General features: G+C 56.6%; 1 protein-coding gene across 1 annotated transcript in view; it reads left to right on the top strand.

The window, feature by feature from the left end:
• PADI3 (peptidyl arginine deiminase 3) overlaps window positions 1-20,343 on the top strand; it is a 31,699-nt gene extending 11,356 nt beyond the window's left edge. The window contains exons 4-16 of the mRNA XM_001488029.5: window positions 3,270-3,331; window positions 4,291-4,408; window positions 5,490-5,615; window positions 7,136-7,314; window positions 7,503-7,606; window positions 7,706-7,817; window positions 9,574-9,681; window positions 10,817-10,968; window positions 12,205-12,349; window positions 12,455-12,557; window positions 15,142-15,221; window positions 17,256-17,381; window positions 19,097-20,343. Coding sequence (XP_001488079.2) covers window positions 3,270-3,331; window positions 4,291-4,408; window positions 5,490-5,615; window positions 7,136-7,314; window positions 7,503-7,606; window positions 7,706-7,817; window positions 9,574-9,681; window positions 10,817-10,968; window positions 12,205-12,349; window positions 12,455-12,557; window positions 15,142-15,221; window positions 17,256-17,381; window positions 19,097-19,330 — 1,649 coding nt within the window. The 3' untranslated portion in view covers window positions 19,331-20,343. The remainder of the gene's footprint in view (window positions 1-3,269; window positions 3,332-4,290; window positions 4,409-5,489; window positions 5,616-7,135; window positions 7,315-7,502; window positions 7,607-7,705; window positions 7,818-9,573; window positions 9,682-10,816; window positions 10,969-12,204; window positions 12,350-12,454; window positions 12,558-15,141; window positions 15,222-17,255; window positions 17,382-19,096) is intronic.
• The last annotated feature ends 3,262 nt before the right edge of the window (window positions 20,344-23,605 follow it).

Raw genomic sequence — 23,605 nt, 5'->3', positions numbered from 1 at the left:
GGCACGGTGGGGAGTGGTTGGGAATGACAGTGAACAAGGGTCTTTTTATAAAAATCAACTGGTTTTATATTTGAAATTAAAGTAAGAAGTGCACATTTAAAAAAATTCAAACAGGGCCAGCCCCAGTGGCCTGGTGGTTAAGTTTGGCACGCTCCGCTTCGGCCGCCTGGGTTCGGTTCCCAGGTGTGGACCTACGCCACTCATCTGGCAGTGGCCGTGCTGTGGCAGGGGCTCACACACACAAAAAAGAAGATTGATAGCAGATGTTAGCTCAGGGTGAATCTTCCTCAGCAAAAAATAGAAATAAATAAAAATAAAGTTGAAAAAGTACCAAAGAGTCTACATTGGAAGGTAAACCTCCTTCCCTCCAACCCAAGACTTCCAGTTCCCTGGACCCAGCACCTTTCTAGCCCAGAGATAAGCTGTGCTGATACACGTAGACCTGTGGACGCCGGTATATTCATTCTCCCCTTTTGTAAGCAAAATGAAGCATATAAAGACATGGAACTGGACCTTGCTTTTTCCAACTTAAATTTTTTCTGCCAGTTCTTCACAAATTGGTATATAAACTCCATGCAGGATGGCTCAGATCTTGGAACCGTCAGACAGGAAATGTAAAGTAACCAAGATTAATATATTAAAGGATCTGGAGGAAAAGGTGGATAACATGCTTGAACAGATGGGGAATTTCAACAGAGAAATGACAACTGTAAGAAAGAGTCAATGGGGCCAGCCCAGTGGCACAGCGGTTAAGTGCACACGTTCAGCTTCGGTGGCCTGGGGTTCGCCGGTTTGGATCCCAGGTGCGGACATGGCACTGCTTATCAAGCCATGCTGTGGTAGGCATCCCACATATAGAGTAGAGGAAGATGGGCACGGATGTTAGCTCAGGGCCAGTCTTCCTCAGCAAAAAGAGGAGGATTGGCAGCAGTTAGCTCACGGCTAATCTTCCTCAAAAAAAAAAAAAAGAGTCAAATGGAAATGCTATAAATAAAAATCATGGTAACAGAGATCAAAGCTGCTTTTGATGGGTTTATAGATAGTCTTGACACAGCAGAAGAAAGAATCAGTGAACTTGAAGAGAGGGCGGCAGAAGTTACCCAAACTGAAACACACAGACGAAAAAAGAGTAAGAGAAACAAAAATCCAGAATGGGGATCCATGAGCTCTGGGGCAGCGTCAGTCTAAACTCAATGCCATTCTCATCAAAATCCCAACATGGCTTTTTAATAGAACTTTCTAGAGCTGACCCTAAAAGCCACGTAGAAGAGCAAAAGACAAGAACGGCCAAGACAATTTTGAGGAAGAACATGATGGAGGGACTCATAGTACCAGATATGAGTAATTTTTTCAAGCTGTAGTACGTGAGGCAGTGTGAAACTGGCACAGGGCTAAATTTAGACCACAGGAACCAATAGAGAACCTGGACATGGTTATCACGTCAGAATCAGTGGACTGGAGCCCTGCCTCCTACCACGGTCAAAAATAAACTTCAGATGGGTTAAAATCTTAAGCTGACTATCAAAATTTTAAAGCTTTTAGAAGAGAATATCTTTGCAACCTCAGTGTAGTCGAGGTTTTCTTTAACCCAGCAAAAAAAAAAAAAAAAAAAACCCACAGACCATAAGGGGAAAGATTGATAAATCAGACTGTATTAAAATTTAAAACTTCTGTGTAACAGAGGACTAGTCAAAAGTCAAGCTCTGAACTGGGAGAAGAAATTTGTGAGGCGTGTAGCTGACTCGGTGCATACAGATTATGGAAAACTCAATCAATAAAAAAATACAGCAAATGAACAGAAATGGGCAGAAAATATGAACAAGCAATCCACAGAATAGAAAGCCCCAATGATCAGAACCCGAATGAAAAGATGCTTCACTGACCTTGTGTTGCCAAGGATGCTGGGGGGCTCCTTGCACCCTGGTGGGCGTTTGCATTAGTCCCAGCACTTGGAGAATAATGAGCAAGACGGTTGGAAATGCTCTCTCTGCAGGAGGCGTTTTTAGAAGCGGAACTGCTGGGTTATAGAGAACGTACGTTTGAAATTTTGATAGATTTTGCCAAATTGCTCTCCCAAAAGACCGTACCCCTTTGTACACCTGCCAACAGTGCACAGGAGTGCCTGGCCGACACTGTGCATCATCAGCTTTTTCCATTTGTGTCAGTCGGAGAGGTTGGCGTCTCATTGTTGCTTTAATTTGCCTTCCTTTAGTTAGGACCGAGGTTGGGGATCTCCTCTCTTCCCCTCCCTGAACACACACACCCTTGTTCATTGGAAAATACTCAGACAGACAAGTGTGTAAAGCCTTATGTTATATATAAGTGTAAGTGTGTACACACACGTTAGTGAATAGCTACAAAGCCAGCAGTTGAGCAGCCATCACCCAGGTCAAGAAACAGAACATGACCAGCACCCCAAGATCCCCCCGCCATGCCCCTCTCTGATCATGACCCCCTCCGGCCCCTAGAGGTAACCACTATCTTGTGATAGTGTTTCCTTGCTTTTTAAAATGGCTTTATCATCCGAATATGCATACCCAAATAGTACAGACTGCTTTTGCCTACCTTTGAGCTCTCTATGGGTGGAGTCATACTGCGCATGTCTTCTTAGGGGCTGGCCTCTTCTGACCCCCCTTGTGTTTGTGCGATTCATCCACGTGTGGCATGGCGGTTGGGTATCTTTTCACGTGTCTAAAAATCGCTTCAAATTCCTCCTTTCTCTCTGCCATTTGTGCTGTAAAATCTCCCACGCTTCCTAGAGAGAAACAGTAAGAAGGTGGGATGGGGGCTGGAATTTGGGGAGGGGGAGATGGTGCTGAGGCTCAGGGAGGCCCCACAGCCAGGAGGTACCAGAACCTGGATTCGCATCCATGTGTGTCTGATCCCGAAGTCCAGGCTCCCTATCCCCTCCCAAGGAGAGGAGGCAGCTTCGTCCAGACCAAGAATGTCCAGGGCGACCTGGGCTCCACAAGGCGTCCCCAGACAGCAAGGGCCATAGGGATGTGGAAGAAGGAGGGGTCAGGGAGGGCTTCCTGGAGGGGGCAGCATTTGACCTGGGCCTTTGCTCTGACCCTGCTTCCTCCTCTAGGCCTCTTTCCCCAGCCCAAGCAGAGAGGCTCCAGATGCCCCCACCTATAGGCAATGTATTCTTGGAAATGACTTCCCTCTTCCCAGTCCCAGATGGCCTGAGATCTAAACTGTAGAGACCATGGCCTGTGCTGGGCTCCTGGGCACCCTGTAGTGACCTACCCTCTTCCCGCCCCTTGCAGACATCTCTCTGGATTGCGACCTGAACTGTGAGGGCAGGCAGGACAGGAGCTTCGTCGACAAGGTAGGGCATCTCTGCCTGGGCCCAGAAGAGTTTGGAGCTGCTCTAGGCTGGGTTAAGAGGGCGAGGCCTTTACAGGTATCCTCCTGCCACCCAGCTCATGACGAGGTCAGGGGAGCCAAACGGGAACCCGGAGTGGCTGGGGGGTCTTCTTTCCCCAGGAGAACTATGGAGCACACTCGTGCCCAGCCCTGGGCTAGGCCTTGCTTGATGGGAAAAGTCCTTCTGGGCTTGGAAGCGAGGTCGGGCGTCAGCAAACTTTCTGTTAGAGCAGGATAGTAAGTAGCTTAGGCTTTGTGAGCCGTACTGTCTGTGTTGCAACTACTCGATTCTGCCAGGGTCGTGTGAAAGAGCTGTAGCCAATACAGAAACAAGTGGATGAGACCGTGTTCCAATAAAACTTTATTTACAAAACAGGCAGTGGGCCAGATTGGGCCCACGGGCCGTGGGGTGCCAACCCCCGATCTAAGTGAAAGGAGAAATCTACCAAGTGTGAAACTGTCCAAGAACTTTGGGCTGAATTGTGGTGGCACTTAATACATTGGGAGTTCAGAGGAGAAAGTCAAGGTGGGCTGCATGAGCGAGGAAGACGTCCCCTGAAGTCCACTTGAGCTGGACTCTAAAGCAATGCAAGAGGGAGGGCATTGCAGGTGGAGGGGACAGCAGAAGCCAAGGCCTGGCCGGAAGAGCAGATCTTATCATCAGGCAGCTGCCTATTGAGAAAGAGGACATTGGCTGGAGACACATCGCTGTCAGCTAAGAAAGGCGGCCCTGTAGTTTGAACTTGATGGTGTGGGCGGTAGGGAGCCAGTACCATTTCTTGGGCAGGAGGGGCTTCAGAGAGAGTGGACCTACCCTCACAGGGTAGCGTGAAGAGGAGGAGATGGGGCTGGAAGGCTGCGGGGGAGGGAGGCACAGGTCTGATCTGAGCCCCAATCACAGCTATGCTTTGCCGTTGGCAGCGGCAGTGGGTCTGGGGGCCTGGTGGGTATGGAGCCATCCTGCTGGTGAACTGCGACAAGGACAATCTGAACTGTGATGAGCGAGACAACTGTGACCAGCACGTGCACTGCCTGCAAGGTGAGGGGGGTGGGGCAGCCCCTGTCCGTGGGTGTCTAGGGTCACTGCTCAGCTAGCCACAGGGATTCCTACCCATGGCACGGCTCTGAAGGCAGAGCTCAGGACCTGAGTGCCAGCTCCCGGACATACCTCGACATTCCTCAAAACCTGCCTCAGGCTGGCAGTTGCCCCCCCATATCCACAGTGCCCACAGGCACTCACATGCCAGGGCAGGACTCTGGAAATGAGCTGACTCACCTTTCTCTCCCTCCAGTGGAGCGGAGGATGCTAACATTATGTGAGCACCTGCTATGTGCCTGGTCCGTTCCCAGAATTCTCATTTAATCATCCAAGTCGGAGGGGAGGGGAACATCACCCCAATTTAGAGACGAGAACGTTGAGGCTCAGACATCAGGAGACCCCCCCCCCAACCCTGGATGTCTCCTGTCTGTGGCAGACCCAAGGCTCCCTATTCCAACCCCAAATCCGGCCATCCCCCCCCGGCCCCCCCCCGCCAAGGTGCCTCTGGCCAGTGTTTCAGGAACGCCACATTCTATTAAGTGCATTCCAAACCGCGTGCAGCAGCCCCGTGAAGAACGCTTGCAGTCCCCCGGGGTGAGAGCCAGGAGCTTACACACGAGGCGCTCACAGCTGCTCCGAAGGGCGCATAAATGTCCCTCGTTCCAGAGATGGAACGCTGAGGCTCGGGGAGGAGGGGCCCACCCAGGGTCAACAGTGCGTGATGCTGGGCTGGGGCTGGAGCCCCCATCTGCCTGCTGCCCAGGTGGCCTTGTTCCCCCTCACACCTCGCGAGCACCTGTCGTGTGCCAGGCACCAGGCTGGCTGCTCCGCGCTTCCTGTTTCTCTGGGCAGATGAGGCAGCGCGGGCCCAGCCGTCTGTGAGGTGGCTCACCGCATCACATGCGTACAGACTTCCTGGTTGGCTATTGAGGGTTTCCAGTGTTTTCACAGGGTGGGCAGAGCTGGGGCCCGAGGACCCAGGTCTTAGCACCCTCTGCCCTGGGGAGGGCGGCAGGCCGGAGGAGGAGATGCGCGGGTGTCAGAGGCCCCCTGAGTGGCCGCCCTGTGTCTGGCTCCGCAGACCTGGAAGACATGTCCGTCATGGTCCTGCGCACCCAAGGCCCCGCTGCCCTCTTTGATGACCACAAACTTGTCCTCCACACCTCCAGCTATGACGCCGAGCGGGCACGGGTCTTCCACGCCTGCGGTGAGTTCGTGCCCCTCCCCCACCCTGTGCTGCCAGCGGGGCCTCAGTTTCCCCACCTTGGGTTGGAGGGCAGGCTCTGCCCAGGCTCCCGAGCTGTCTTGGGGGTCAGAGGAAGAACAGTCAGATGTGAGAGCTTGGGACTGGTCATCTGGGACAGCCATGGCCTGAGGCGGTTTTATGGGATAAATGAATTTGAAAAATATATTTTAAGCACCTTTAGAAATTTTTATTATCAAAACTTTCGAACAAACACAAAAGTAGAGAGAACAGCGTAGCGAACCCCCATGTGCCAACCACTCAGACTCAAGGATTGTCCCTACTCTGCCTGGCTGGCTTCATTGCTCCCTCTGTTTCCTGAAGTGTTTTTTTTTTTTTTTTGAGGAAGATTAGCCCAGTCTAACTGCTGCCAATCCTCTTTTTGCTGAGGAAGACTGGCCCTGAGCTAACATCCATGCCCACCTTCCTCTCCTTTATATGTGGGACGCCTACCACAGCATGGCTTGCCAAGCGGTGCCATGTCCGCACCCGGGATCCAAACCAGCGAACCCCAGGCCGCTGAAGCGGAACGTGCGCACTTAACTGCTGCGCCACAGGGCCGGTCCCTCCTGAAGTTTTTTAAGGCCAGTCTCAGACCCCAGGGCTCTTCGCTCCGACATAATTCCAACCACAGCCTTACATTGCCACTGCCTTAGCCTATGTACAAGCTGGGATCTGAAACACCTTTAAAAATACAAAAGTACACAAGTAATGAGACGCTCATTTTTAAAAGACCAAACAGTATAGACACACATAAAGTAAGAAATGCGAGTTCTCTATCCCCACCCCTGAGCGTCTTCAAATGTGCTCACCGTTAACAACTTGGTGTGCTTTCCTCCTGACCTTTTCTGTAAGCACTAAGAGTGTGTGTACACACTCTGCTTTCCAAACTTTTTCTTTCCTTGAATTATATGCCCTGTGCATGTTTCCGTGTGTTTCCGTAGCTGCGCGTCCTTCTTTTCCGCAGCTGTGTAGTACTCCAAAGCGTGGAGGTGAGGAACTCGTCTGGTCCCCTGAACACGCAGTGGTCTGCAGTGTTATGATTTCCAACAACACACCTTGAGGGCAGGGACCGTGCTCACGGCTGTACCTGAGTCCAGCACCACGCCTCGTGGGTGCCTTGTAGGTGCTCAGGGAGCATTTGTTCAATGAATGAATGAACGGCCAGTGGACAGCCTTGTACGTGTATTTTGTAGGAAAGATCCCTAGGAGTGGAGTTGCGGGTTAGGGGCGAACATCACCTTGTTAGATGCCGCCAATTGCCCTCCGAAGGATCTGAACGCCAACCTCAGAAGGCAGTGTCCTTCCCTTGCCTTGCCCACACCGGGTATTAAGCATCTTTCCCTCCTTTGCCTGTGGGAGGTGAGAGGTGGGAGTTGTGGTCCGGCTTACAATTTCTGGTGAGGCTGCACAGCTCTTCCTGCATCCCTCACGCGTCTCAGGCCCACCAGGGAGTCACGGCTGCCCCTTTCGTCCCCTCCCAGGGCCCGAGGACTCGTGCGAGGCCTACAGGCACGTGCTGGGCCAGGACAAGCTGTCCTACGAGGTGCCCCGCTTCCACGGGGACGAGGAGCGCTTCTTCGTGGAGGGCCTCTCCTTCCCCGACGCTGGCTTCACGGGCCTCATCTCCTTCCACGTCACCCTGCTGGACGACTCCAACGAGGTAGGGGGTGGCCAGGGCAGGGAGGGCACCGCCGGCGTGAAAGACCCCAGACCTCTGGACCGCCCCGCCGGTGCCTCACCAGAAAGCAAGAAGCAGGCGGCTGGCTCAAGGCCCTCTGTGGTCCTTGAGCCACCCAGGCCTCTGGACTCCGAGGTCAGTGCTCTCCCCACTCCGGTCTTCCCCCGCAGGATTTCTCTGAATCCCCGATCTTCACTGACACCGTGGTGTTCCGTGTGGCGCCCTGGATTATGACGCCCAGCACGCTGCCGCCCCTGGAGGTGTACGTGTGCCGGTGAGTGTGGGGGCACCAGGTGTCCTCCTGACCCTGCTGGTGCCTCTGGCCCCCAGGCCTGGCTCTGTCCTGAGCCGCTCTCCCCGGGCTTGTCCGCAGTGTGAGGAACAACACGTGTTTCGTGGACGCGGTGGCAGAGCTGGTCAGGAAGGCTGGCTGCAAGCTGACCATCTGCCCGCAGACGGAGAACCGCAATGACCGCTGGATCCAGGTACCAGGGCCGCCGGGTGGCCCCCAGCCGGACACCGTCCTGGAGGGAGAAGCTGGCCTATTCCAGCGGGGGATGCTGCTGGGGAGCATCCAGGAGGACCGGGGGCTGCGATCGTCCTCCCCACGGCAGTGATCTTTCTAATTCTAGACGGAGAGCCCTCCCTCTCTCCAGAACTTTCTAGAACCCAGGGACACACTGACACTGGGTTCAACACTCATTCACCCACAGGATCTGGGCTAAGCGCTGGGCTGGGCCGGAGGGGGATGGCAGAGGTCGAGGCACCCACCCCTGGCCATCAAAGGCCTGGACCAGTGGTTCTCAAAGGAAGGTGATTTTGTCCCCAAGGGACATTTGGCAGTAGCTGGAGATGTTTCTGGTCGTCACGCTGAGGGTGGTGGTGCCACTGGCTTCCAGTGGGTAGAGACCAGGGATGCAGCTAAACATCCCATGGTGCATTGGACGGCCCCACGACAAAGGATTATCTGGCCCCGAAGGCCAATCGTGCCGAGGAGGAGAAGCCGTGATGTGGTGGATGATGGAGACCCCCGACTCGGACTGTCTCAGGTGGGGCAGGGTGCTGGCAGAGTGCCAGCAGGGTTTGGAGCCGGGCGCCGTCACCTCTGTCTCGGGGTCAGTGGAGACTGCCAGGAGGAAGGGCATCCGAGCTGGACCAGATCTGGCAAACGGACGGATGATGACTCGGTCATTCACTGAGTGCCTGCTGCGGGCCACGCACAACATCGCTGCATCTTCCTGACTATTCCCCGTCGATCCCCCCATAACGAAGGAGCTCTCAGCGGGGCAAATGCCAGGGCCAGAGCTGGTCAGGGCCGTGCTGGGGCTCAGTGGTTGGTGGGTCTGGCAGAGGATCAGCATGAGCGATGGCCAGAGGTGGGAGGCATTAGAAAGAATGTTGCCTGTTCTCTTTGACCAGGGCCAAGGCTCCGTGCAGGGCAAGAGCTGAGGTGGGAGGCCTTGGATGCTAAGCCAAGGAGCTTTCATTTCAGCTGGAGGTTCGTCCAGTGAGGTGGTCAGGGCAGGACTTGAGTGAGACAGGCTGGGTTTGGATCCTGGCTGTGCCACCGACTAGCTGTGTGCCCTTGAACAAATAACTAGACCTCTCTGTTCCTCACTTTCCTCACCCGTAACATGGGGTGAGAATAGTGCCTCCACCTAGGGGTGTCATGAGGATTAGTGGAGTGAATATTTGTAAAGGGCTGGGCCAGGCGCACCGCAGTGAGCTTCTCGTTGGATATATAGTTCATCACTGCAGGGCCAGCTTTGCCTCCCGAGCCAGAGGGGGCAGGACTGCGCTGGGCGTGTTAACAGGTCTAAGGGGGAGGCACAGCTGTACCTCCTCAGGTCCCCTCAGCCCTGTCCAGCCTTCAACCCCTCATGACCACACGTGGAAGCTGGAGGTGCTGGCTGATGCCCAGCAGCCTGTTTGTCCAACTCAGACCACCCTGAGCTCCTCTCTGCGTCCACTCTGCCCTGGCCCAGCACGGGGACACCCCTGAGGTCACGTCCATGTTCTCGTTCTTTCCTGACCTGTCTTGCTGTGTGACGCAAGGCAAGTGGACCCCGTCTCTGAGCCTCCAGCCCGTCCCCCAGCCAGCAGGCATGAGGACCCCCGCCCTGCCCCCGCCCTGGGCCCCAGCAGGCCTGAGGCAGAGGGTCCCCTGAACAGTTGTCCCGGAGCGCTCGGGGCCAGGCAGGGGAGCGGGTGACATCCGCAGCGCGGCGTCTCTCGTTGCAGGACGAAATGGAGCTGGGCTACATCCAGGCGCCGCACAAAACCTTTCCCGTGGTCTTCGACTCCCCCAGGAACGGGGAGCTGCAGGACTTCCCCTACAAAAGGATCCTGGTGAGTGGGCGGCCGCAGCGCCCAAGGGCCAGCGGACGTCACCCGAGAGCCACGCCAGGAACCGCGTTCCCTCGGAACAGGGGCGGAGCTGCTAGATAGAGACAGGAGATGCCCAGTTAGATTCGAATTCCAGCGAAGCAGGGAGTAACGTTTTAGTATAAGTGTGTCCCAAACATTGCCCGGGACATCCTTTTACTCAAAACATATTTGTTGTTTGTCTGAAATGTACATTTAACTGGGCATCCTATATCTTTATTATAAATCTGGCCACCTTAGACGGGGGAGGCAGGATCGCAGAGCTAGTAAGAACATGGGCCTTGGAGTCAGAACAACCTGGCTCTCACTCATGTGCTGTGTGACCTTGCATGAGTCACTTCCCCTCTCTGAGCCTCAGTTTCTTCATCAGTAGAAATGGTATTTTAGCCCAGGCCTCACAGGTGTTTGTGAGGCTTCTCCATGCACACATGGAGGGAGTGTAGCACACAGTTAGCTGGTAGTATTATTGGGAATAAAATAAAGAGGGTGTCTCAAGGGATGCTTGGAGGAAAGAGGGGAGACTGCTTCGTGCCGTGGAGGGTGGAAGGCCTCTCCAGCCCGCCGCTGGGCACACAGGTGGTCTGAGCTCTCCCCCGGCCCTCAGTGCTGCCTGAGCTCCTGCTAAGAGACGGCCCTGGGGAATTCCCTCCTTTTCGAGTCGAAGGCCTGAGGCTCCGAGGCCAGCACCAGGCTCTTGGCTCCCAGGGCTGGCTGCTCTGGAGCAGCCACATCCCTGCCTAGGGCTGCAGGTGGCAGGAAGGCCGAGCACAGGGTCGAGGGTGGCCGTGGCCTTGGGCTCCGTGTCGGATGGGGAGCAGCCAGGGCCCTCCCTGCTGTCTCCCTGTGACCTGGGACTGCCCTGCTCTCATACGGCGGCACCGCCAGGCGGCCCATGTGCTTCCCGATGGCCCTGTGCACGGCCGCGGGGGTGCGAGAAACGTCGCATCCGTCAGGTCCCCATCTTTGACTCGGCGTTTCCATCTGAAGAGGGGGTGACCATCCCGCCCCATCTTTAGGGAGCCCAGAGGCCAGCGAGTTGGTTCAAGCTCTTCCTGGTGAGCACCTCCCCGCCCCAGCCTAACTCAGTTTCCCCTACCAGGGTCCAGATTTTGGCTATGTGACTCGGGAACCAGGAGACAGCTCTGTGAGTGGCCTGGACTCCTTTGGAAACCTGGAGGTCAGCCCCCCCGTGGTGGCCAACGGGAAGGAGTACCCCCTGGGCAGGATCCTCATCGGGGGCAACCTGCCTGGGTAAGAGGGGAGCAGGGAGAGGTGTTCCTGGGGCGGAGGCTGATGGTGGGGGTGGTGACGGTGGCTTCGGGGCTGGGGGATGAGGGGCCCCTCCACTCCTTGAAGAGAATCAGAAAGAAGCAGTGATGACATTGTGGTCGTGGCGGTGGTGGTGGCGGGAGCTGTCGAAACTGTCACTTATCTCAGGGGGTTTGAGAAGGCCAGAGTGAGCAGGGACCTAAGACATCATGCAGTCCAACCCTTTCATTTTACAAGTGGGCCCAGAGAAGGTGCGTGACCAGGTAAAGGTCACACAGAATGCAAAGTTCTGACTAGACTCAGGTCTTCCCATTCAGAAAGTAAATAGATGTTTCTGTCCATTAATAGTTATAGAGGAAAGACCTTTAAGTCTCAGCAGTCCTGGGAGAAATTGCATTTAAGTCAAAGCTTGTTCATACTATAGTGTAAATGACTAATATCAGATCTTTTCCTGAATAGGACATGAAAAATGAAATGGCAGTAACAGAGAGGGAGAGAGAAACAGATTATGTCTTATTCAACATGTGACACAGGGGGACTGGTGGAAAAGAAAAGGAATTATAGGGTCATGGTTATTTGCTGTGAAATAGACCAAGACACAGAGCCAACTAAATTCAGCAAAGCATTTAGAACAGACTTGCTATCAAATAACAGGTGAATCAAGAAGCTTTGGAGGGGGCTCTCTGCCCTCAAACACAAGATCCCACAGAGGGAGGGAGTTTGGGCCACGCCATTAGGGACTTTTTCAGAAGGCAAAAGAGGAATGAAGCTTAAATTCATGAACATAAAATGCTGGGGCTGTGAGACCCCCCCAGGGGTGATCTCGTCCACCTCTCTCTGCACTGCTGGGCAGGAAGGTGAGGCTGCAGCATGAGAGATGCAAGTTAAACTCAAAGAAGAACCGCCCGGCCGTGGGGGAGTGAGGATGGGGGTGAAATCGGTCTCAGGATGGGCCCTGAGGGTGCTTCTGTGGATGTGCTGGACGGCGAGACCCGGGTGGGTCGCTGACCTGGTGGGACTGACCTGCCCTGCGTCTGCCTCATCGAGAACTCACCTGGAGTGGAATTTTAAAAAATATATATGTATTGTCTTTCCTGCTTACAAAAGCAATGCGTGTTTTTTTGCAGATATTGTGGCAATCTTGAACGCTTGTCTTTCCATTTCTGCATAGATTTTTTTTTTTTAGTTCAGCAACTTTCTTTGACCCCTTGGCCCCAGGTCGAGTGGCCGCAGGGTCACCCGGGTGGTGCGGGACTTCCTGCACGCGCAGAAGGTGCAGCCGCCTGTGGAGCTCTTTGTGGACTGGCTGGCCGTGGGCCACGTGGATGAGTTTCTGAGCTTTGTCCCTGCCCCCGATGGGAAGGTAAGGACTGGCAACAGCCTGTCCCCGGCGTCTGGGTCAGGGGACGAGCTCCGGGGGGCCCCGCTGAGGCCGGGGAGCTCAACCCCATCTGCTCTGTCCACACAGGGCTTCCGGATGCTCCTGGCCAGCCCCAGCACCTGCCTCAGGCTCTTTCAGGAGAAGAAGAAGTGGGGCCATGGCAGGGCCCTCCTGTTCCAAGGGGTTTGTGGTGGGTATCAGTGCTGTGTCCCTCCCCACAGCTTCCCTCCCCCCGCACCTCACGGGGCTTGAGACAGGGATGGCAAATGTTAAAGCAAGGCTCCCCCCCAACTTTAGGATCCCTTGCTCCACCAGCCACCACTGTGCAGTTTGTGGGCACGTGACCCATGCGGTGGCACACGGCCCGCTGCTCAGAATGGCCCTGTGTTGGGGTTTAATGCTCTGGCAGCACTGTCTTGAAAATCTTAATAATGTGTGTTTTGTGAGTGGAATCTGGTTGATCCATGGAGCATCTACAGGGGCTGGGAGGCTGGGTTCATGAGCAGTCCCGCCTCCTGCCGCCTCCTGCCTCCCTGGGGTGAGGCCTCTCCCTGTTCCCTCGCCCCTTAGAGCCCCAGCCGACCAGGCGACCGCTCCCTGCAGCCCTCCACCCCCAGCGGGAGCCTGGGCCTGGGGAGGTCGGGCGCACGTGCTCCCAGCAGCTCAGTCGGGGCCTGGCCTCAGTCGTCCCTGTCCTGGACTGGCCGCGCCACAGGGCCCGTGCTGGGCAATTTGGTGGGGGTGAGCCTCTCGTCCACCCCGGATGCAGGTACCTAGCACATCCCCGTGCAGAGGCTTCAGTGCCCCTGGAGATCGCCCATTCGCCAAGGTTTGGGGTGGCGGGCCTGTGGGAAGAGGCGTCCAGCTCCCCTTCGCCCCACACCTGGCGCAGCAGGAGGGTCCCACCGCTCCAGCGCTGAGATTCCTGGGAGCCGGCGGGCAGTGCGCATGCGCCAAGTCCCAGCGTGGTTCCGGCAGCCTGCGGTGGGGTCTACACTCGCATCGTGGGTGTCCCCGTGCCGGTGAGAGCGTGACATCAATAGCAGGTGAAAACAACATGACAGGGCAAGAGAGACCGTGAGGAAAGAAAAAGCTTTATATTTTAGTACCTTTAAAGGTGGATTTTTCCTGCGCTTTGAACAAGGGGCCCCACTTTTTCATTCTGCGCGGGGGGAATTTACAGAGGGACCTGGCTGGGGCTGGCGTGGGCGGGGGCGCCTGCTGGAACGGCTCTCAGATCCACTCCCTTTCTCATCTCCACCAAGACCTTGACTCCCACGGGATCCCTCCTCTCTGACTGGGACCCCGGGGTCCCAGGGCACAGACCCCAGTGTCTGGCGGGATCGTAGATTTTCTTGGCCCCGTGGCCTCTTGGGAGTTAGATAATGCCCCGGACCAAATCTACCTCCGAGAGAGAAGCTTCTGCGGAACTTACAGCTCCCAGACTCCCCACGTGCCCCGCAATCTCCATTCACCCCCTTTCCCCCTTCCCCATGCAGTCCTGGGGCCCCAGCTGTAAAGGGAAATAAAGCACCGTTTCCCAGCCCCGTTGCCCAGACCACGCCTGAAGAATCCTCAGGTCCGATTTTATGTCCCAGGCAGGCGGAAAGCCGTCTCCATCTTCCCAGAGTATCGGGTTTGCAGTGAGCAGGGCTCAGGAATAGGCTGAGCAGTTTTTCCAGCTGAGAGGGACAGCGAGGGACTTCACAGCTGTCAGGCCACCCATAGCCACCATGCTGCCCTGCAGGGCTGACGCCCAGGGCAGTGACCAGGGAGGCCCGGCGCAGCTCAGCGGTCACCTACTTCGTGCCAGGCCCCAGACTGTGTGCTCCGTGCTGTCATCCTATTTGACCTCAGGGGAGCCTGTGAGGGTGACTGTCACTTGGCTTCATACCCAAGAATGTGAGGCTCAGAGAGGGGCAGTCGCTGGCCCAGAGGCCTCAGCGAGAATGCGGTAGAGCTGCGGGAGGACCCCAGCTGTCTGACTCCAGCCGGGGTGGAAAGGATGCTGAGTCTGCACACACGCGGGTCAAGGCTTCAGGCCCTTTGTGAGCACTGGGCTGGGGTTTGAATCACAAGCCCCCACTTCCTAGCTGGAGGACTTTGGGCAAGTCTCTTTACCTCCCTAGCCTCAGTGTCCCCATCTGTAAAGTGGGGATGATAACGCATACCCTGTGGGGTTGCAGTGAGGGCCCAGTGAGGCACTGAGTGCAGAGGCCTGAATTCAGGGCCTGCACGTGGGAAGAGCTTAATAAATGGTGGCTGTGAGTGTTGGCTCCAACCTCCCCTCCCCTGTCCTGCCCTGTCTCCCCGAGCACCACATCAGGCGGGTGGGAAAGCTGGGCCTCGGGGGAGCCCCTTTGCCATGTAGTCACCTGTTGGAGGGACAATGTCCAATGGGGTCCATAAGAGCTGGCGCTGGTAGGTAGGTGGGTGACCCAGCCCCCCCGCCCCACCATTGGCCAAAAGAAGAGCAGTCATCACCCAGTACCCTGGGGGGGTTATAAATTTCCAATCAAAGGTGTCACCCCTTCCAGGGCCCTCAAAGAAAAGTCTGAAGTTCACAGTGGACGGCGACCTGCCCCTGCCGCCCCTCTCAGCCCAGACCTGGCAGCGGCCAAGCGGAGCCCTGCAGCCGGTGCTGCGCAAACCAGAAAGGCCCGCAGGCTGCTGACTCAGCGAGACCGGCCGCTGTGAACCTGGCCCCGCCTGGCTGCTTCCCAGAGCGGGTGGCGTTGCTCCTGCCCTTGCCTTCACATCTCTCTCCGTCACAGGTGCTCAGCCGGTCAACACCATCTCCATCAACCAGGTGCTCTCCAATGAAAGCCTCATCGGCTACAATAAGTTTGTGCAGGTATGAGGGCCACAGGCTGGGAGTGGAGGCTGGGGGCGCCTGCTGGGGAAGGGATGGGAGCCGAAGTCCGGGCCTCACGGTTCGTGAAAGCTCAGGCTGGAACAGGCCCAGACAGAGGGGCTCAAACCCTCTCCTTTGACCCAAGAAAAATGAGGGGTAAGCCATGCATTTGAGAAGGACAAGCATTCCAGGCAGAGGAACAGCACAGACGGTGGCCCTGAGGTGGAAGGAAGGGGCCTGGAGTGTATGAGAACAAACCAGGAGGCCAAGGTGGAGAGAGGGGAGGCCGGGTCACACAGGCTTTGAAAGGCATAGCTGGGACGGTGGCTGTGGCTCTGAGTGGGATTTGAGGCCCTCGGGGGATTTGAGCAGACGAGGGACCTGATCGGACTTGTGCTTTGAAACGAGCTCTCTGCGGCTATGTTGAGAATGTATCCGTATGTCATGGCAGGGTGGGGGGTGGTGACAGTAGGTCCCAGCAGGAAACACCTGGCACCTCAAGCTGGATAACTGGAAAAGTTTAGTAAGGAAAATCTTTACAAAGACGCGGGAAGGATCTGAGGAAATCGGCAAGGGACCACCCCCAGGCCCGGAAGAGGGCAGCCGTCCCAGCCCTGGTCCCGAAGGAATTAGGCGAGGGAGCTGTTCCGGGAACCTCGAGAGGTCACTCGGAAGAGATGGCCACCAGACAGGAGCTGTGACCTTCACAGCCGGCGCACAGTGACCCAGCAAGGAGGGAGCCGGCGGAACAAATACCCCAACTGCACTCTGCTGGCAGTCCCCATCTCCTGCCAGAGCCGCCATTGGCTGAACCCAACCAGAAGCCAGAGGGCGGGGGGAGGCCCTGAGTCCCAAGGACCAGCTTCCCAGGGCGCTGAGCAGAGAAAGGTGTAGGGTGGCGTCTGGAAGGGCAACCAGAAGAAGCAGCACAGGGTCCTACAAGAAGCAAATGCCGAGATGGGGTTCAACACCTGAGGATTCTGTTAGGGACAGTGTCTGTGCGAGGGAAAACGGAAGGGAGCCGGAGGAGACGGGAATACTGGCCCTGGGTGTAGGAGAGTGACGGAAGCTTGGGGGGGACCGCATCCCACAGGGCCGTGCGATCTAAGGCAGTCGGCAAAGCTGCGGGGGATGCGGCAAGCCATCAGAGGGGTCCCCTGTCTGCCGGAAACGGGTCTGCCTTAGTGTCCTGTCACACCCAGCCATTGGCTGTTAGCAGCTGGGGGGCGGTGCGGCCTGGGGTACCAACACAGGAAAGACTTCAAAGCTGCAGCCCGCAGCAGGGGCCCTCGGTCCATTCCAGCCCCCAGAGGGAGGTCTGTGAGGAGCATCTTCATGGCCACCGCGTGGAGCAAGAGCACGAAACAAAGAGACCAGTTAGGAAGCCTCTGCGTCAACCGGGGGGAGGGGCTGGCGCTCCAGCAGGTGGGAGCAGTGGCTCGGATCCGGGCTGTATTTTAGAGGTAGAGACCGCGGGCCTTGTTGCTGATGGATGTGGAGAGGAGAGGAGGCATCGAGAATGACAGCAAGGCTTGGTCCGAACAGCGGTTACGTTTACGGAGCTGGAGGACGTTGGGAGGCGCGGGTGGCGGGAGGGGTAGAAGTGAAGGGTGTGTCTTTGGACGTCACATCCGATGTGCCAGTTACACGGGCACGTGGAAATGCAAAGTGGTTGTACTTACAAGTCTGAGCTGAGGAAAGAGGTTGGGCTCTACGAAGTTGGGAGATAGAAATTTCAGACTTTTCAGTGTCTACATGCTGCTTTAAACCACGAGACTGAAGGAGATCCCTTAAGGAGTGAAGGATCCAGAGAAGGGAAGAAGGTCAAGGGTGGAACATTCTGGAATGCTCTCATTTGAGCCCAGCTAGTAGGATAGGACTGTGAGGGGTGGACCCAGGGCACACAGAGAAGGTTTGTGTGGAAAGTTGATCCGTGGGCACTTGGGCATCCTGCCTCTCCTTAATCAGACGTGACCCCTTGGGTCGCCCCCACACTGGCGAGGTCTCCCCAGCTCTGCCTTCCCACTTCCCCAGAGCTGCATCGACTGGAACCGGGAGGTGCTGAAGCGGGAGCTGGGCCTGACGGAGCGGGACATCATCGACATCCCCCAGCTCTTCAAGACCGAGAGGAGAAAGGCAGTGGCCTTCTTCCCTGACCTGGTGAGGCCACCACCCCTGACTTAAGGTTTCCGGAAATTAGACCCCAAGCCTCCGTTCCCCAGAGGGGCAAGACGTTTGGTTACCGCCATATTTGGGATTGTGGTGGCTGGTGGGGGTGGCATGGAGAATCAGAGATCCTGTGTCCAGCAGAAGGGCCAACTGTGATGGCCACTGCAGGATGCTCACTGGCCAAGCTCACGCTCAGGGGCCGTCGGGGAGGTCCACGTCTCCTCCCAGGGGCCCGCTTGATACCTGGCAGGGGACTAAGGACAGCATGCGGGTGTGTGTGTAAAGTGCGGAGCATCAGCTGGGAGCTCGGGTGCCGTTTCTGCTCCCTTCATCCCAACCCACAGCTGTTCCCCCATCCTCCTATATTTAGGGTACCCTGCATGAGGGACAGAGATGATTAAGGCTGCTCCTTGCCCTCAAGGAGCTTCCGATCAAATCTGCTGAGGGAGACCCTCTGCACCTCTCCAAGGGTCTGTCCCAACAGTCTATTGATAATAAAGTGATGTGGGGATTCAGAGGTGGGACAAAGCGCTTCTGGCCTTAGAGGTAGGACTGGAGATCCAAGAAGGCTTCCTGGAAGAAGTGGCTTTTGATTAAGCCCTGAGGGCTTTGCATCTGGTGCTTCTAAAACTTGAGCTTTGGTGGACCGCTGGGGCCCCGCCCCACGGGTTCTGATTCAGCAGGTCTGAGGTACGGCCTTTCTAACAAGCAGCCGCCCAGGTGCCGCGGCTGCTGCTGTCTGAGGACCACACTTTGAGTAGCACTGCTCCTTCATCCCTTCCCCGCCTCCGTCCCCTCCTCACCTCCATCCCTTCCTTCTCTCTCCTCTCCCTCCATCCCCCAGAGGAACTCAGCTCCCCATCATCAGAGCCTCGCAGGGAGCCTGTCCACACCACCATTGCTTCATCCCCTTTTTTCCTTCCCCTTTCGGGCTAGCTTTTCCCCCTGCTCGATTTCCCCACTCGCAGAGCCTCTCGTCCCTCCCTTTCCTTCCTGCGTCTTTAAGGAGGAAGATGTATGTGCCCCCGAAATCTTGTGCCTTGGTCCAGGTTCGTGTGTTGACAGGAAACAGAGGGCCACCCAAGCCGGCTTCAGCCAAAGCGGAAGATTTAATACAAGGACATCGTGAAAGCCGAGGGCAGGGGCAGCTGCTGTGGGGGCGGCATCAGGAGGGCCTGGAACGCCTCTTGTCTCTGTATCTACATCATTCTCCCCCTCCTCCCTTCCCCTCACTTGGCTTCCTTTGCTTCTGTGTCTCTGGGGACGCATATGAACACGGCCACACATAAACACAGGCGTAGGCAGAGACTGACTCAACTCTCCCACCATGTCGACTTCAAATACCCCAGAGAGAGAATCTGACTGGCCCAGCTTGGCTCGGACGTCTACCCTGGTCTGATCAGCCACAGCCTGGGAGGTTGGGATTCTGCTGCACACACATGGCAGCCACCACAATGCATCAATAAGGAGGGCAGTCACCAGAGAAATGAGATGTCGCTGTGAGCTCTGCAGATGCTCCCATGGGAAGGCACAGCTGGTTAGAGTTCTTCCCAGACCAGGTTCCTCTCCCACTGCGTGAAAGCGCGAGTAGCTATTTTCAAGGCTGCCTAAAAGACCACCCCGGGTCTTGGCAGGTATGGGGGAGGTGTTAGGGTGGGAGCCGGTGCTGAAGCGCTACCCCTGACCGGGCGCTCGCTTCTCTGCAGGTGAACATGCTTGTGCTGGGCCAGCACCTGGGCATCCCCAAGCCCTTCGGGCCCGTCATCAATGGCCGCTGCTGCCTGGAGGAGAAGGTGCGGTCCCTGCTGGAGCCGCTGGGCCTCCACTGCACCTTCATCGACGACTTCTCCTCCTACCACGTGCTGCACGGCGAGGTCCACTGCGGCACCAACGTGCGCCGGCAGCCGTTTGCCTTCAAGTGGTGGCACATGGTGCCCTGAGCCCGTCCCATCCCCCACCTCTCCCCCTGGGGTGGGACGTGGGCCTGGGTGATGGAGACTGAGACAGGCCCCTGAACAGAAGCTCTTTCTCTAGAAGTGTTCACGCCTCATCTGCAACCCGCTTGATTCCTCTTGGCCCCCCAAGAAGAAGGACCTCATTTCTTGTGGCCTCTCAGGCGCATCAGCATGACCCATGGGGACTCCTCCAAACATCCCCCTCCCATCCCCAAAGCCTCCACTTGGGGCCTAGTTCAGTTTGGGGTCTAGAAACCTCCGTGCGTGTCATCTGCCGTGTTGGCCTGTGTGTCCTGATGGAGGAAGGACCCACGATTCTGCTTTGGTCTGATTGCCTCTCGCTCTGTAGGGGAACAGCCCTAAAGTCAGATGCGTCCACACAGGACAGGAGAGGTTCTGCCCATAGCCTCCCCACAGGGAGATCCCAGCAGGGGCCCATGGAGATCAGGGTGGGACCAGCATCCCGCCTGCCAAGGTCCTGCCCAGATGCTGAACTCTGGACCCGCGCAGCGCCCAGCATGAGCCTCTCAATAGTCGCTGCTCCGAGATGCGTGTTGAAGGAAGGATAACTGTCTCTTAGCCTTCTAAACACCCCATCATCTGACTTTCAGAAACCCGGCTTTGTCCCCAAACCTCCTGGAATCTCTTGGAGATGAAAATATCTGGGGAATTCCTGGAGATGGGAAGGACTGTGGGTGCACGGTTGAGAAATGTCTTTCATGCTGCGTGGGTGCTTCACTGGCCCTGGCCCTCCCTCTGCAGGAGGGGAGACTCCTGGAAAATCAGGCCTAGGCTTTCTGTTGACCTCTGGTGGCTGTTTCCGTATCTTGCTGTGCCTCAGAAGCCAGGGCACAGGGAGACAGCTCGGGCAGTGAATGCTGTCCGAGGGCAGGGCGTAGGGGGCAGGGGGTTCCCCAGATGTGTGTCAGTTACATGTGTGTTCCCTATGGGTCCAGCTGTGTTTCCATCACTGGCTAATAAATCTGCAGAAACGTAAATGGTTTGAGCCTCATCCTGGCCCTTCTTTGGGCTTAGAACATGACAGCAAGGACAGAGGAATTTCTTGCAGCTGAGGCATTTGCTTGTCTGGCCTGCCAAGAGTTTGGGACTGACGAGCCCGAATTCTGGTAAGACTGTGAGGTTGTACCTGCAAGAGGCCACAGGACAAGTTACGGCTGCCCTGGACAGTTGTGATGATATGGATGCATAAATGCAAGCCTGGGGGTCGAGTGTCAGGCTGCTATGACCGAGGGAGCACGGCGGGGCGAGGGTCTGGGCTGTGGCCGGAAGGTTGCATTGTGAGTGTTGCAATGGGGGAAGCCAGTGTGGGTGGGGAGGCCCGCCGGGTGCCCTTGGTGGCATCCCACTTCCTGCCAGGCGGAGGAAATGGTGCCCTGTGAAAGGCTGGGTGGGCTTGCTACAGAGCCCCGGGAAATCACTGCCACAGCTCATCCCTCCCAACCCCTGTCCTCTCTAGGGCTGCAAACCACAGAAGCAACTCAAGCTGGCCCAGGGCCGGGCGGCTTCCAGGTGGTTGGGCAGGGTGCTCCAGCCTTCCGCCCGTGCCCCGTCCTCTCCACTGTTTACTTAGATTCCCTGGAACAGACTCCCAGTACCCCTCCCATGACCGGAGTTTCCCAGAATAAGCCCACCTCCATTGGAGGCTGAGACAAATGAGGATGCTGCAAAAATCATTTTTTTTTTGCAAGGGTTCGGGTTGAGAAGGTGACTTTCCAGAAGGCAAGTGCCTAAAATTGGGATGCTCTCCGATCGGCCGCAAGCTCTGGGAGAACCCAGCAGAAAGCCCTGGAAACTTCTTGCATCTCGAGTTTGCCTCCTGTGCTCCAGGTTGGGTGTGGGTCGGACAGCTGGGCAGCCCCAGGAACCTAACACTGCGACAGAGGAAGCAAAATAAATCCTCATTTGGGCCACTGAAAATGATATTCACTTGTCCACACCGCAAAGGCTGCAGCCAGTGTATTCATCTCCAGCTGCTGCCCTGACAAGTTGGCACAAACTTAGTGGCTTAAAATAACTGACGTTTGTCATCTCACCGTTCTGGAGGCCAGAAGTCTGAAATGGGGCCCACTGGGCGACAGTCGTGGTGTCAGAAGAGCTGTGTTCCTCCTGGCAGCTCCAGGGGAGGATCTCTTCTCTTGCCCTTTCCAGCTTCTAGAGGCCTCCTGTGTCCCCTGGCTTGTGGCCCCTTCCTCCATCTTCAGAGCCAGCAGCTTAGCATCTTCAGATAGTTCTCGGACTCTTCCGCCTCCCTCTTTCACTTAGAAGGACCCTTGTGATTGCTCTGGGCCCACCCGGATAAGCCAGGAGACTCGCCGTCTCGGGGCCAGCTGATTTGCAACGTTCTTCCTTCCGTAACCTTGTTTCCCCAGGGCTGTGTAAGGCAACGTAGTCACAGGTCCTGGGCATTAGGACGTGGACATCTTTGAGGGCTCCCTATTCTGCCTTCCACAGCCAGTTAGGCCCCCGCTGGGTTTTCTGGCCTCTGTGAGCTGGACCACACCTGTCCCCTCTGAAATCCAGCTCAGGCCTCTTGACAAGTGTCACGGAGTGAGCAGGAGAAAGATGCCATCACTGGGCCTTCCCTCCAGGGTCGTCACTCAGTTTTGGACCCTTGATGACACTGGGCTGAGACCTGGGATCCTGTGAGTGCAGGCTGGGTGGCTCCTAATAGCAGTGGGGGCCACGTCATCAAGCCTGAGGGTGAAGGTCCCCTCCACTGGCCCCTGCCTTCCCAGACGGCTGCCGGGGTTACCCTGTCTGGTCCCTCCCAGGGCCTGGTTCTCCAGCCTGGAAGCCCCTGGGGAGACCAGGATGACACCTGGGCTCTTCTGGGGAGACTCCCTCTCCCCCCAACCCATGTTATAGTTCCTCCAACACAGAGATCAGCCTTGACCCTGGGAAGGTCAGAATGGAGGCCCAAACAGCCTGAGGCTGCCAGGCTGGGCGAGTTGTCTGTACTCCAGCAAAAGCTCCTTCAGCACCCTCTCTTTATTCCTCATTCGTTCACTCACAAAATCTTCAATGAGTACCTTCTGTTTGCCGGGCAAAATCTCCAACCTCAGGAGTTTATATCTAGGGAGGTAGCAAGTAAAGAAACACAAATAACCAAAAATTATGGTGAGCGCCGTGAAGTGGAGAAAGTGAGGTCCAGAGAATAAAGGGGGTGGGGACCCGCTTCACAGGACAACCTTCACCGCCCAGAGGAGGTGCTGTTTGGGCTGAGACCAAAGGATGACCCGGAGCTGTAGGCAAGCAGAGGAACAAGCTTCCAAGCACTGGGAACTGCTGTGCAAAGGCCCGGAGGTGGGAGAGTACTTGCAGCATAGACAGGACGAAAAGACCAGACTGGGGGCTGTCCGGTGGGGTGGATTGAAGCAAGAGGAGGCCTGTTGTCCCACAGCCCTACCATGCCCACGTCGGAGCACACCACCCTCGCCTCTGCCCCTCCGTGCGGTCTGCGCTGATCGCATGGAGCACGCCCCGACAGGCTGTCCACATGCAGCCCCTGGGCAGTGGCACAACGGAAGGGCCATGCGCCTCAGCGTCGGATGATCCAGTGCTGCACTGGTGCTCCCTAGCCGTGCACTTAACCTCGCTGAGTCTCAGTTTATCCCTCTGTAAAACGGGCATGATAATTGTGCCTGCCCCGCAGAGGCTGCACGGGGCTCAGTGAGGTCTGAGCAGCACCGTGCCTGGCACACAGGAAGCGCTCAATAAACGATAACTTTGTTGTGTAGCGCCCCCCAGACCTTCCTCAAGTGACTGCTGTGCATCCATACTCCTAATTCTTGCATAAAACAGGGGACAAGACCCTTGGAGACCCAGAGGTCAGAGGTGGGACGAAGGGAAGGGAGGGCCCTCCCGGCAGCTCTCAGATCACATCCTGCTGGGCTCAGTTGCCTGGGGCCGAGCCAGGAGGAGGCTCCGGCCCAGACAGGAATCAGGGGCCCGTCTTTCTTGTGGGGATTTACAGCTCTGGGTGGCACTGGGCCACCTGACTCACCCCGTATTCAGAATCAGGAATAAGTCGCTGCGGGGCCTTGCAGGAGGTTACCCAACTCTGTGGCCTCCTGCCCCTTAGCCGGCAGCCCTGGCGGGCAGAGTGTCAGCCTGGGACAGCTGGGGCTCCAGGGGAGGGTGGCCGGAAAGGCATTCTGGATGACCGGACAGAGTCGCTGGGAACTGTCATTTCCTACAAAGCCCGTGTCGTCCCACGTCGTCCACAGCGTGATGATGGTG

The sequence above is a fragment of the Equus caballus genome, chromosome 2 (assembly GCF_041296265.1).
Source record: "Equus caballus isolate H_3958 breed thoroughbred chromosome 2, TB-T2T, whole genome shotgun sequence".
Lineage (NCBI taxonomy): Eukaryota > Metazoa > Chordata > Mammalia > Perissodactyla > Equidae > Equus > Equus caballus.
This window is presented reverse-complemented; position numbering and strand designations above follow the sequence as displayed.